This window comes from Schistocerca piceifrons, chromosome 7 (assembly GCF_021461385.2).
Source record: "Schistocerca piceifrons isolate TAMUIC-IGC-003096 chromosome 7, iqSchPice1.1, whole genome shotgun sequence".
Taxonomy (NCBI): Eukaryota; Metazoa; Arthropoda; class Insecta; order Orthoptera; family Acrididae; genus Schistocerca; species Schistocerca piceifrons.
The window spans coordinates 107,969,819-107,984,714 of NC_060144.1; the positions used below are offsets into that span (position 1 = coordinate 107,969,819).

Below are 14,896 nucleotides of genomic sequence, written 5' to 3' on the forward strand. Positions count from 1 at the left end.
TCATCTCAGCTTATATCTGCACACTCCAATTTGTAGAAGTTTATTTAAGTGGGTCACATGTTTCACGACCCAATAAAGGGGACTTGAAAATTTTCAGAAAAATCTGCTTGAAGTCACGCTATACCGATGGCCAAGACAATCGGAGTTTACGACAATGTCATAAGAGGGTAACATTCTAAATGTTAGGCAGCGTCTTTTCACAACCACGCTCAATATCCGCTAAACGACAGCAGCGACAGCATCTCCATGGAATCACCGTACTGGGAAAAAGATACAGCTGGCGTTCTCTGGCACCAGTTTCTTTTCTCGTAGATCTAGCGACCTTAATTTTCAGTTGCTTTCTAATACGTGTATCTAAAACAATCCACATTTAAATATGGGAAATGTGATTTGCCTTCTCTCTGTTGACAGGACTAATAGGAGTACACAAAAGCTAATAGCATACACTCATAGTAAATGCAAAACAATACGATACTTACCTCACAGTGCGACTGGCTTATGTTTCTCAGACTCAGCTTGAAAATGCGATCCCTGAAAAACAGAAAAAAATATGTGTTTATTACAAAATAGGTAATCAGTTGATAGATAATGCTTGGTGTCAGCTGAACGGAAGAAATTAATATTTTCTTCTTTGTTTTTAATGAACAACTTAACGTATGATGTACCATACAATACGTCTGTACTATTTTCTTTTAGCCTCTGTTCCTCCAGTTCGTTTGTTAAAGCAAACTATAGAGATGATCATTGAGCCGTTGTAAAATTTGCTGTTATTGAAGAGCGCGCCGCAGCGCGTTCTGTGAAGCAGTCGCCCTCCGTTTCTGGCGGTGGCGCCGCAGTGGCAATCGCAGCTTTGGTGTCTCCTTCTGGTGGAAAAGGGGAGAGGTTGCCTGTTCACGTGCATCTACGGGGCGCTATGAGCTCGGCAGTCAGTCAGACACTCTGAGGGGAGCCAGTCGGAGGCAGTTAGTCAGTTGGGCAGTCTATCAGTCTCGGCGAGTCTGGTCAGTTGGTCAGCCGAGTCAGTGTGGGCCAGTCAGTGTCTGTCTGTCATCCGAAGTGCTAGTATGTGTTAGGCCGCTAGTCTGCTCGAGTTTGCTCAGGCAATGGGCATTGGCGGTTGGATCGATCGGTTGGTCGGTCGCGCACTGGGACACAAGATGGCTTGTCCGTCTTGAGCGTCGGCGCATGTGAGGTCGCCACGTCAGTCCAGTGGGCCGCGCCGTATAGCGAGGGGTAGTGGCTTCGCGGCCGACACGAGAGCAACAGGAGCCAACCCACGACATCGGTCTGGCCGGTACGAGTTGCGACGCCGTGAGATGGGAGATCGGCGCGCCTTCCTGTGTCCGTTGAAGCGGCTGGCAGCGGATGGTTCGGGAGAGCGTTTTGAGGGTGCTGCGCCAGGTCTTCGCCAGAAATCGCTGCTTATTAGAAGTTAACTGACTGGATATATGTTGTGTCATTTAGTTCTTAAATTCTACTTGTTTTATTGGTCTGTCTCTCGTCCGCATTTGTTAGGCAGTTAGTGTCTGTTTGTCGGTCTGCCGTACATTAATAGCTGCCTCTGTCATGTTTGTCGGATTCGGTGCTAACGAATTTATTGATTGAAATGTAAAGGCCGAATTCTGGAAATATCTTTTTATCTTGCCTATCATATGGCGAGGTGATATATGCGTAATGTAGAGCATGTTGTACATTGTATGTAAGTCTGCATTCCATGGGTTTTATTTAAATAGTCATTTTTATAAAGTTGCCACCCTTCCACCGTAAAAACAAATTGTACTTTGGTGACAAATAATTTATTAGTGTGAGTGTTTGTACCATTTCCATCCCTCTTATGGGGTGCATAGTTAATGTGTTTGTGTGAGTTGTTAAAATTTTTAGTTTAAAGTAATCTGGTGTGTTGCAGATTAGCACTAGTGTAGTTTTCAGAGGTCGTTGTGAGCGGTCGTAACTACGGTCGTGTTGAAAGGGCTCCTACAGTAACAAAAAAAAAAAATTATTCTGCCTCTGAATAATTGTAACTTGATATTTCGAGGGTGCTTTTCTGCTTATAAATTTTAAATCTGTGTTTGAAAAGGCTTTTATGAATACAATTTCCATTGGTTGAAATTTAATTTGTTTCTATCAGTTACTCTTTGTCAACTACTTCCACGCTCACATAGTGTGTTAATGTTCTTGATGAATCGCTAGTAAATAAAGTAAATTGTTTAAGAATAAATTTTGGAGGTAAATTTCCACGGTTATGGGAAAGTGTACTGTGATCATCATGTACAAGCATACACTCCTGGAAATGGAAAAAAGAACACATTGACACCGGTGTGTCAGACCCACCATACTTGCTCCGGACACTGCGAGAGGGCTGTACAAGCAATGATCACACGCACGGCACAGCGGACACACCAGGAACCGCGGTGTTGGCCGTCGAATGGCGCTAGCTGCGCAGCATTTGTGCACCGCCGCCGTCAGTGTCAGCCAGTTTGCCGTGACATACGGAGCTCCATCGCAGTCTTTAACACTGGTAGCATGCCGCGACAGCGTGGACGTGAACCGTATGTGCAGTTGACGGACTTTGAGCGAGGGCGTATAGTGGGCATGCGGGAGGCCGGGTGGACGTACCGCCGAATTGCTCAACACGTGGGGCGTGAGGTCTCCACAGTACATCGATGTTGTCGCCAGTGGTCGGCGGAAGGTGCACGTGCCCGTCGACCTGGGACCGGATCGCAGCGACGCACGGATGCACGCCAAGACCGTAGGATCCTACGCAGTGCCGTAGGGGACCGCACCGCCACTTCCCAGCAAATTAGGGACACTGTTGCTCCTGGGGTATCGGCGAGGACCATTCGCAACCGTCTCCATGAAGCTGGGCTACGGTCCCGCACACCGTTAGGCCGTCTTCCGCTCACGCCCCAACATCGTGCAGCCCGCCTCCAGTGGTGTCGCGACAGGCGTGAATGGAGGGACGAATGGAGACGTGTCGTCTTCAGCGATGAGAGTCGCTTCTGCCTTGGTTCCAATGATGGTCGTATGCGTGTTTGGCGCCGTGCAGGTGAGCGCCACAATCAGGACTGCATACGACCGAGGCACACAGGGCCAACACTCGGCATCATGGTGTGGGGAGCGATCTCCTACACTGGCCGTACACCACTGGTGATCGTCGAGGGGACGCTGAATAGTGCACGGTACATCCAAACCGTCATCGAACCCATCGTTCTACCATTCCTAGACCGGCAAGGGAACTTGCTGTTCCAACAGGACAATGCACGTCCGCATGTATCCCGTGCCACCCAACGTGCTCTAGAAGGTGTAAGTCAACTACCCTGGCCAGCAAGATCTCCGGATCTGTCCCCCATTGAGCATGTTTGGGACTGGATCAAGCGTCGTCTCACGCGGTCTGCACGTCCACCACGAACGCTGGTCCAACTGAGGCGCCAGGTGGAAATGGCATGGCAAGCCGTTCCACAGGACTACATCCAGCATCTCTACGATCGTCTCCATGGGAGAATAGCAGCCTGCATTGCTGCGAAAGGTGGATATACACTGTACTAGTGCCGACATTGTGCATGCTCTGTTGCCTGTGCCTATGTGCCTGTGGTTCTGTCAGTGTGATCATGTGATGTATCTGACCCCAGGAATGTGTCAATAAAGTTTCCCCTTCCTGGGACAATGAATTCACGGTGTTCTTATTTCAATTTCCAGGAGTGTATATTCCACGGTCTCAATTGCGTAAATGCGTTTTTTGAATATTCCATACATTCTTAACATGCGTGAAAACAGGATCTTAGTATTTCAGTAATAGGCTGTCATCGCAATACACTGAAGTGACGAAGAGACTGGTATAGGCATGCGTACTTAAATACAGATATATATAAACAGGCGGAATATTGCGCTGTGACCAGCAGTGCCTAAAATCGACAAAAAAAGTGTCCGGCGCATGTTGTTACATCGGTAACTGCTTCTATAATGGCACATTATCATGATTTAAGTGAGTTTGAACGTAATGTTATAGTCGGCCCACGAGCGATTGTACACAACGTCTACGAGGTAGCGATGAATTGGGGTTTTCCCGTAAGACAATTTCACGAGTGCAGAAATACGGTGAAACATCGAATCTCCGACCTCGCCGCGGCCGGGAAAAGATCCTCTAAGAACCGGTCCAATGATGACAAGAGAATCGTTCAACGTGACTGAAGTGCAACCATTCCGCTGCTGCTGCAGATTTCAGAGCTGGGCCATGGACAAGTATCAGCGTACGAACCATTCAACGAAACATCATCGATATGGGCTTTCGGAGCGGAAGGCCAAGTCGTCTACCCTTGATGACTGCACGACACAGAGCTTTGCGCCTCACCTGGGCCCGTCAACACCGAAATTAGACGGTTGATGACTGGAAACATGTTGCCTAGCCGACCTGGTCTCGTTTCGAATTGTATCGAGTGGAAGGACGTGTATGGGCATGGAGACAACCTCATGAAAGCATGGATCCTGCCACGCGGAGTGGCCGCGCGGTCTTAGGCGTCTTGTCACTGTCCGCGCGTCTCCCTCCGTCGGAGGTTCGAGTCCTTCCTCGGGCATGGCTGTGTGTGTCGTCCTTATCGTAAGTTAATTTAAGTTAGATTAAGTAGTGTGTAAGCTTGGAGACCGATGACCTGAGCAGTTTGGTCCCATAAGACCTTACCACAAATTTCCAAATTTCAATGGACCCTGCATGTCAGCAGGGGAATATTCAAGCTGATGGAGGCTCTATAATGGTGTGGGGCATGTGAAGTTGGAGTGATGTGGGACCCCTGATACGTCTATATACGACTCACACAGGTCAGACATATGTAAGCATCCTGTCTGATCACCTGTACGCTTTCGTGTCCATTGTGCATTCCGACGGACTTGGCCCATTCTAGAAGGACAATGCGACTTCCAACAAGTCGAGAAATGCTACAGAGTGGCACCGGGAACACTCTTCTGAGTTTAGATCCTTACGCTGGCCACCAGACTTGCCAGACATGAACATTATTCAGCATACCTGCGATGTTTGCAACGTGCTGTTAAGGATTCATGGTGTCAGCTCTCCAGCACTACTTCAGACATTAGTTGATTCCATGTCAGGTCGTGTTGAAGCACTTGTGCGTGCTCCCGGGGGCCCTACACAATTTTAGGCAGGTGTACCAGTTTGTTTAGCTCTTCAGTGTATACTGTCCTTAGCGTTGTCTCCGTTTAAGTTTGAGGATCTCTGAAACTGTCTAAATTCGTGAAAAATAGCGTCGTCCTTCACTGAATATTTGGTATCACATCTGCCGTTCCGATAATAAGAAACCCGTAAAGCGAGCTACAGGGTCTCACTACAGGGAATCACTGTCTGTGCAGTAATGCGTCTGATTTAGAATGGCTGACTATTGTCATCCGTGAGGGCCTAAACACGATGGAGTCAAGTACACCTTTCCAAGACCACATGACAATAACACTGTGATAGATGATAATCTAAAACTGTAGTTTGACCCTTTCTCTGAATACCCGCCTTTGTCGACACCATTCGATTAAGAGAAGAAGGATTCACGGTATGAACACGTCACCGCAATCGACACAGAAACGCCTGAAGATCTCAGATACACACAAGAACGTCTCAGCATACTGTCTGTATGACTATCGCAAAATATTCGTTTCACATCATTACTTTTTCGTCGCGTCAATAACGTTTGTGCTGATAAATGTATCTGAATTCTAATGCTGTCTTGTGCTGCTGTAGAAACTAGGTAGTTAAAACAAATGTCGTCTGATGTATACTTAGATATCACTGTGAAAAATGAAGAGTAGACTGTGTAAAGCATACATTTTTCACTGTGCATATGTGCACTGCTTTGAAACTTCCTGATGGATTAGAACTGTTTGCTGGGGAACCCAGAACATTGAATACTGCGGGTGTCTGCTTTACCGGCTGAGCTATCAAGATTCACCACCTGTTTTCACAGCATTAAATCCTCAGCATCCCTCCCTTACGTTCCAAACATGACAGACGTTCTGCTGCATACATCACTGGAGTGATAAATCTGGAAGAAAGAACTTTGCGGAATGACAGAGTGCATTCAGCTGCAAAGATTTGTTATGTAAACATTCCTGTAGATCAGTTCCCACTCTTTCTTAGACTATTACGCCTGAGTGCGTTATAACATTAGCTAATACCCCCACCATCCTCCCCCCCCCCCCCCCCTTCTGCCGTCTGTTGCCCACCCCGTCATATTATCACCAACTTCAGCACCTAAATGAACTGTAGAATGAGAGACATTTCTTGGAACAATTTTATTTTTAAAATTACGAAAGATGAATGATATTTAGTTTTTATGTTTGTGTGTGTGTTTGTGTTCGAATGAGCGACGAAGGAATTCGTGGGGCGGCACAAGTGCTACCAACAACTCCTTCTGAGATAAGAAAGCTAACAGTGAGGGTAGATACTTGTTACAAAAAAACTTCGTCTGCTTTACTCCTCTTCATTGCAGCACCTGCTTGACCTGCCTGAATATTGCATTTAAAGTCAACCCAGTTGAAATATGTGTACTGTGCTTACAGTTCGTACATCGTTTGATTGCTTCACTCCATGCTCCTGAACTGTCAGAAATTGGAAGATTGTGGGCTATTATTGCTTTGTGTCCGACAACAGCCACTAATGGTAACAATAATAATAATACAGTTTTTTAACATGGCTGTTATTCGGCAACCAATACTAGTTTCAACATAGGATTAAATAACAAATCTGTATGGAGCACTGTAGTAGCCCTTACGTAGTTGCTGCTGTGTCGTGCTGTCAATTAATTCATTTATCTGTTTCGAAGCGAGTAATAAAGCAATTTCTGGGCCATTCCAGTTACTGCCTACAGCGTAGATATATAGCGTTTGTTAGGTATATGTTTGATTTTATCATCAGCAAAATGCGGTACAAAGCACAACATATGAGTGTAGTAGTGGTTCGACTATCTGAAGAACCTGTAACCTCTACAGCGTTAGTGCTACAAATTGAGAAAAAGTAATTATTGATGACTTGTATAATTACTATTAGAATCTTAAAAGTTATGATAATAGTAATGATCTTCCGAAAACAATTTACTTTCGTGACTGAGACAGAGTCTTATAATTTAAATTTTACCCGTCAGGAAACTTAATTTTACCTGTCAGTGGTAATTACCCCAGGTTGGGAACCACTGTGGCTATGGCATATCTCCTCAACATCTAAGTAGTGAAACTTGTTCTACGCTGCTGCAACAAATGAGTGAGAAATACTGACAACAATCAAATTAAAAATTGCATGCAGTTTTTTTTCAGTTGTTTGGACCGCCTCGGTTATCCCACTACTTACAACTAACTCCTGCGACTAGGGCAACAGTACAGTATCTTCAACATAATTTATGTGCTGCGTAAGTTGTCGCCAGCACACCAGTCGGCAAAGATGTAGCTCGAAGATCGATAGTAGGTGCTGGATCAAGCGCACCTGCCAGGAAAGAGGCCAAAGATACTCTCGCAAGCAGCACATCAAATGGTTCAGATGGCTCTAAGCACTATGGGACTTAACATCTTAGGTCATCGGCCACCTAGAACTTAGAACTACTTAAACCTAACTAACCTAAGAACATCACACACATCCAGGCCCGAGGCAGAACCTGCGACCGTAGCAGTCCCGCGGTTCCGGACTGCAGCCCCTAGTACCGCACGGGCACCGCGGCCGGCAGCAGCACATCGCCAACGCCCTCTCGACCGCAAGTATTTACACTACCGGCCATTAAAATTGGTACACCATGGAGAAGACGTGCTACAGACGCGAAATTTCATCGTCAGAAAGAAGATGCTGTAATATGCAAATGATTAGCTTTTCATAGCATTCACCCAACGTTGGCGCCGGTGGCGAAACCTGCAACGTGCTGACGTGAGGAAAGTTTCCAACCGATTTCTCATACACAAACAGCAGTTGACCGGCGTTGCCTGGTGAAACGTTGTTGTGATGCCTCGTGTAAGGAGGAGAAATGCGTACCATCATGTTTCCGACTTTGATTGCTGCTCGCGTTGGTCGAGATCCAATGACTGTTAGCAGAATATGGTATGAGTGAGTTCAGGAGGGTAATACGGAACGCCGTGCTGGATCCCAACGGCCTAGTATCACTAGCAGTCGAGATGACAGGCATCTTATCCGCATGGCTGTAACGGATTGTGCAGCCACGTCTCGATCCCTTAGTCAATAAATGGGTCGTCTGCAAGACGACAACCATCTGCGCGAACAGTTCGACGACGTTTGCAGCAGCTTCGACTATAAGCTCTGGGACCATGGCTTCGGCTACCCCTGACGCTGCATCACAGACAGGAGCCCCTGTGCCAGCGACATCGCGGTGAACGCACATTGGAAGCGTGTATTCGTCATCGCCATACTGGCGTATCACCCGGCGTGATGGTATGGGGTGCCATTCGTTACATGTCTCGATCCCCTCTTGTTCACATTGACGGCATTTTGGACAGTGGACGTTACATTTCAGACGTGTTACGACCCATGGCTCTACCCTTCATTCGATTCCTGCGAAACCCTACATTTCAGCAGCATAATGCACTACCGCATGTTGCAGGTCCTGTACGGGCCTTTCTGGAGATAGAAAATGTTCAATTGCTGCCCCGGCCAGCACATTCTCCGGATCTCTCACCAATTGAAAACGTCTGGACAATGGTGGTCGAGCAACTGGTTCGTCACAATACGCCAATCACTACTCTTGATGAACTGCGGTATCGTGTTGAAGCTGCATGGGGAGCTGTACCTGTACACTCCATCCAAACTCTGTTTGACTCTTTGCCCAGGCGTATCATGACCGTTAATAAGGCCAGAGGTGGTTGTTCTGGGTACTGATTTCTCAGGATCTATGCACCCAAACTGCGCGAAAATGTAATCACATGTCAGTTCTAGTATAATATATTTGTCCAATGAATACTCGTTCATCATCTGCATTTCTTCTCGACGTAGCAATTTTAATGGCCTCTGCTGACCGGAGTGCCTCACTCACTAGCTCAGTCATCGATTCACTTTAGTTTGGCGTCTGTCAGTATACGCACGGAGCATTATAGTTATCACAGGCTACAATAGATCATAACATCCACAATTGTGTAATAGCAAGATTACCCACATTCTCTGCAACAGGAACGTTACGGATGAGCTTGTACAACAACACATGACTTTATTAAAGTTAAGTAGTATCTATCTATTTATATAAATAAACAACCGCGTTAACCCACGTGTGCATTTGACTTGTAGAAAGGCTACATCAGAACATAACATCCACAATTGTGTAATAGCAAGATTACCCACATTCTCTGCAACAGGAACGTTACGAATGAAGTGAACGATGTGTTTTCAAAACCTACGACAGCTTCTGACAAGAGTAAGATTGAGGTTGTGCCTCCTTCTTGCCCTAGTGCTTTGCGACGACGTTCTAACAAACTATTTGTCTCTTTTCGAATTTCTGGCCGTCTAGTGAACTTTCAGTTAGTCATAGGTGTCACAGTAACTTAATCGTGCCACGTACGATCAGTTAATCTCACCACGCCTTTCGAAATCTTGCAAGCACCTCACTGCTTGCAATGGACAGGAAATTCCAGTGCCTGGACAATATGGTTTGGGTACCATTTACAAAACTTGCTTTTGATTTGTTTTTACTTAGCATCCATGATAATGTACTTCCTGTGGCAGCTTTCGCACCGAAAGAGATTGTTGCTAGCTTGCTTAAAAAAATTAATGAACTATTTTCGGAAGGAATGAGAAAAGCTAATAACATTGTAGCGCATGATACATTGAAAGTCAGTGCACATTCCGATTGCTTTAAGAGAGAAAATAGCCAGCGAACTAAAAGAATTGCAAGATAATGGTGTAACTGCTCCCATTCAAGCTAGTCAGTGGGTAAGTCCTCTCGTTTTGCTACCTGAGCCTTCTGGTCGCATTCGCATTTGTGTTGACTACAAATCTACAGTCAACCCACAGACAGTAGTGGACACTTACCCACTACCTCGCTGTGAGGAACTCATGGACAGGCTTGGTGCTGGACGTCACTTTCCTAAGATAGATTTGCGTGATGCCTACTTGCAAATTCCATTGAATGAAGAATCACAGAAAGTGTTTGTTGTAAATACACACTTAGGACTGTTCAACTATTTACGTTTGCCGGCAGCACTTCCGCATCCGCCATTTTTCAACGTTGCTTGGAACAGCTTAGTGCAAAAGTGCCATTTTGTTCAAACTACCTTGACGATATTGTCGTCTCAGTCGTGCCACAGAGGAGCACATTGTCAATTTGCGTAATCTTTTTCAAGTGTTGTCAGAATCAGAATTTAAGTGTCGTCTAGAAAAGTGTGACTTTTTTCAAACTGAATTACAGTACTTAGGTCATGTGATACACAGTCTGGGTGTGCACCCACTCCGGTCTCATTTGCTTGCAATCCGTGACCTACCTGTTCCTCGCAATGTGTATGAACTGCAGTCAGTACTAGGCAAGATAGCATATTACATTCGGTTCATAACGAATGCCGCTCAGATCGCGGCTCCATTGCATCGTTTGCGTCGCAAAAGTGTACCTTTTGTGTGGACTAAAGACTGCCAAGACGCCTTTCAGAAACTCAAAAATGCTTTTGCTTAGTGACGGATGTTTAGTGCATTTTGACCTTGCCGAGCCAGTAGTTTCGAAAGTCGATGCTTCTTCCTACGGAATCGGCGCTGTACTTTCGCGCAGAATTTGTGCTCAAGGCAGATCTATTTCTTTTGCCTCAAGATTGTTGATTCAAACTCAGTGCAATTATTCTCAATTTGAAAAAGAAGCTCTTGCTATTGTGTGTGGTGTGACAAAACTCCATCATTATTTGTATGGTCGCAAGTTATTTTTAGCAGTCCTTGCTTCATCCGTCAAAACCGGTTCCAACATGCACGGCCTAAAAATTGCAACGATGAGCTTTGTTGCTTTCGCAGAATCTGTATGAAATTGTGCACAGACTCACGGAAAAGTATGGCATTGCAGACGCCCTATCTCGCCTTCCGATTGACCCAGAATTTCATTTTGATGCATCTGCCGCATCTTGTTGCCAAGCGAAACTCTGGACTCTGAATTGCTGGAATCCTTTCCCCTGCACTAAAGAAAGCAGACCCTGTTCGCAAGGTTTCGTTGCATTGCATTCGCTCGTCTTGCCTTCCTTCATTGAACAGAAATCAGAACTCAGTTGTGCGCCGATATTTTGCACGCCGGCAAAGCCTTTCAGTTCAACAGGGTGTGATTCCAGTTCAAAGTAGCAGTGGAAAATCGCGTGTGCTTATTCCCAAAGTATTGCAAAACCATGTGTTACGATTGCTTCATAAAGAACAGTGGGGAATCGTTCGCACTAAACAGTTAACGCGACGGCACTGTATTTGGTAGAGCATGCACGCCCACATTGAACAGATGATGTTACAGTTTCGAGAACGCGCGGAATACCAATTAGCTCCACCACAAATATTCTCAGCTTGGCCTCAGACTCAATCGCCACGGCAACTAGTGCACATTGACTTAGGAGGTCCATTTTCGAACACTCGTTGGCTCATAGTGGTAGATTCTTTTAGCAAATTCCCATTTGCGGTGCCTATGGCTTCTAACACATCATGTAGCACCATTCAAGCGTTGTCCTCTATATTTTGCATAGAAGTTTGCCAGAAGTACTTCTCCAGAATGAGATTTTCACTCTGCAGCGGAGTGTGCGCTGATATGAATCTTCCTGGCAGATTAAAACTGTGTGCCGGACCGAGAATCGAACTCAGGACCCTTGCCATTCGCGGTCAAGTGCTATAACATCTGAGCTATCCAAGCACGAATCACGCCCCGTCCTCACAGCTTTACTTCTGCCAGTACCTCGTCTCCTACCCTCCAAACTTTATAGAAGCTCTCCTGAGATCCTTGCAGAACTAGCACTCCTAAAAGAAAGGATATTGCGGAGACATGGCTTAGCCACAGCCTAGGGGATGTTTCCAGAATGAAATTTTCACTCTGCAGCGGAGTGTGCGCTGATATGAAACTTCCTGGCGGATTAAAACTGTGTGCCGGACCGAGACTCGAACTCGGGAGCTTTGTCTTTCGCAGGCAAGTGCTCTACCATCTGAGCTTTCCAAGCACGAGACACGCCCCGTACTGGCAGAAGTAATGCTGTGAGGGCGGGGCGTGAGTCGTGCTTGGGTGGCTCAGATGGTAGAGCACCTGCCTGCGAAAGGCAAAGGTCCCGAGTTCGAGTCTCGGCCCGGCACACAGTTTTAATCTGCCAGGAAGTTCAGAAGTACTTCTGTTGGCCGATGTACCACATTTCACTTCACATGGTTTTGAACCGTTTTGTGAACGAAATGGCATTCGTCATCTAACAATTGCTCCGTTTCACCCCCAACGGAGAAGCAGAGCGCTTCATATGCACTTTCAAACAACAGACGGACAAGCTTCGCACCACCCACACACGGGAACAGTTGCTGCAACTCTTTCTCGCCTGCTATCGCTCCCACCCACTAGACGGACCGTGTCCGGCGGAACTTCTGCATGGCCGCCGCCGTTGGACTCTGTTACACTTGCTACACCCACCACAGGATCCGGCGCCGAAAATGATGCGCAACTATCGCTTTGGGCCCTGCGATCTTGCTCTTTTGAGGGCTTACAGCAACTGTAGGCGCTGGGATAGAGACTACATCCAGCAACGCATTGGCACTTTTATGTACTTAATCGCAGGTCCCGATGGTTTGCAGCACCTCCACCAGAACCAAATTGTCACGTGATTCTGCTGCTTTTCTTCCTCCCGACTCTCGGCCTCACGGGGCCGCACGGGCGTCGCAGCCACCCGCTGGTGCCACCAGGGCATCCCAGGAGGAGCGGATGCGCACTCGCCTCGCCGTCGCCGTTTGCCGACCCGATGGACCTGGACGTGGACCGCCGTCGCTGTCGCTGGCATCGCTTCAGGACACGCCCTCGACGTGTGCCTAGGCAGCAGTTTTCCGGAGGATGTTCGTGTTGCCTCGCAAGTCAGATGGTGCTGTACGTCTTCCACAGTCACGGTTCCCGGCTCATCTCTATTTCCGGCGTCCTGCCTCATCCCCCCCCCCCCCCCCCATCCTCGTTGTCGTTCGCATCCAGACACGACAATGATGCGGCATATAAGGTGGGAGGAATGTGCTGGCGTAAGCTGTCGCCAGCACACCGGTCGGCAAAGATGCAGCGCAAGGATCGATAGTAGTCGCTGTATCAAGCCAACCTAATAGGGAAGAGGCCAAAGACACTCTCGCAAACAACACGTCACCAACGCCCTCCCGACCGCGAGTATTTATATCGCCGCCACTGACTGGAGGACCTCCCTCACTTGCTGTGTCACCGAGTCACTCCACTTTGGATTGTCGTCAAGAAGACTATATGGATGAGCTTGTGCCACAACACGTGGACTCTATTAGATTTAAGTAGCAGCTATCTATTCATGTAAACGAAGAACACACCATGTGTTAATGTCCAGTAACAGGTACTCGAAACCACGTGTGCATTTGAGTTGCAGAAAGAGGATTCCAGCCACCAAACAACATCCTCTTCCTTGATTCCTACTGTACAAGACTCAACGATTTATGCGACGTTACTCTTGTATTACTGGATATCAGGTCTAGTTATAGCATTGCTTCATTAGGAGAATTTGCTTACTTTTCAACTCTGTTGCTGTTGTTACCTTTTTACGTCTTTGCTTGACCTTTAGTTGTTGAAAGACATCGTTTAAACAGCTGATAGTGTTAGAGCGTCACTCTGAAGGAAATTATCATATTTCTTCAATTATAATAAATGAAAAGCAACAGTTTGCTTTTGTTCTACAATATTACTTTTATTAATTGGCGACTCCATGGAATTTTCTGTGCACCACGACCAGATAATGGATATAATTGGAAGGAAAAACAGCGTTGGTCGTATTTTTTTGTTTTATTGTCGATTTTGCGGATAATAAAGCAAAAAAATACGACCAATGCTGTTTCTCCTTCCAGTATTACTTTTATTGTGAACCGGTTTTCAGCTTACAAGGCCATCTTCAGGCATTTGCTATTATCACCAAAGAAGTTAAATGTTAGCAGACAACATTGGAAGAGAAGTAACACATCTAGACTGAAGTAGAAACATACAGTACGTAAAAGTAAATGCCTGAAGGTGGCCTTGTAAGCCGAAAACCGGTCAACAATAAAAGTAATATTGTAGAACAAAAGCAAATTGGTGCTTTTCATTTATTATAATGTTGTTCTACCAAGAACCGACGGAAGATTCTGTTAATATGATTTCTTCAATTATTTACCATTTTGACCTCAATAGTTTTAAAGAACTGTAATTTTTTACCCAGAACCATGATGCTATAATATGATCTAGTACAAGTTAACGTACACTGTGTGTGCTATAATGCCCTATCGCTTGCTTCCACAATGTACTAGGAACTAGGAAGCTCCGCCGGTGCTTGAGACCGCCGAATTGCACAAACAAAGCAGACGTTTGCCCATCCACTTCATTGGCGATGGACTAAAACTTGACGCTTGGACCTAAGGAAGCTAAGTATGGATAGGCCATTATCAGGTCAGTCTTAAGGCGAGTAAGTATTGTGAAACTGCTCTCAACGTGACATTTTGCAGTTATTGTATCTTAATAATATTTGATGCCTCCTAAACAATTTGATGTATTAGTTGTGAAATAATTCCAAGCAAGTGTACTTTTTATCGTTTCAAAGTTTCTGATAGGAACGTAATAAGATATCCATTCGTTCTACATTGATTTGCTGAGCTATCTCTATCTCTGAAATGGTTCAGTTTAGAAGTGAGCCGTAGTAAAGTTAACTTTGAAAATCGCGCCGCAGAGCGTAGCGTGAAGCAGTCGTCCTCCGT

The 14,896-nt window shown here is 46.0% G+C and overlaps 1 protein-coding gene across 1 annotated transcript in view; it reads right to left on the bottom strand.

Moving 5' to 3' along the window:
- LOC124805488 (semaphorin-2A-like) overlaps positions 1 to 14,896 on the bottom strand; it is a 491,457-nt gene that overhangs the window by 239,169 nt on the left and 237,392 nt on the right. The window contains exon 3 of the mRNA XM_047266052.1: positions 480 to 531. Within this exon, the coding sequence (XP_047122008.1) occupies positions 480 to 531 (52 nt within the window). The remainder of the gene's footprint in view (positions 1 to 479; positions 532 to 14,896) is intronic.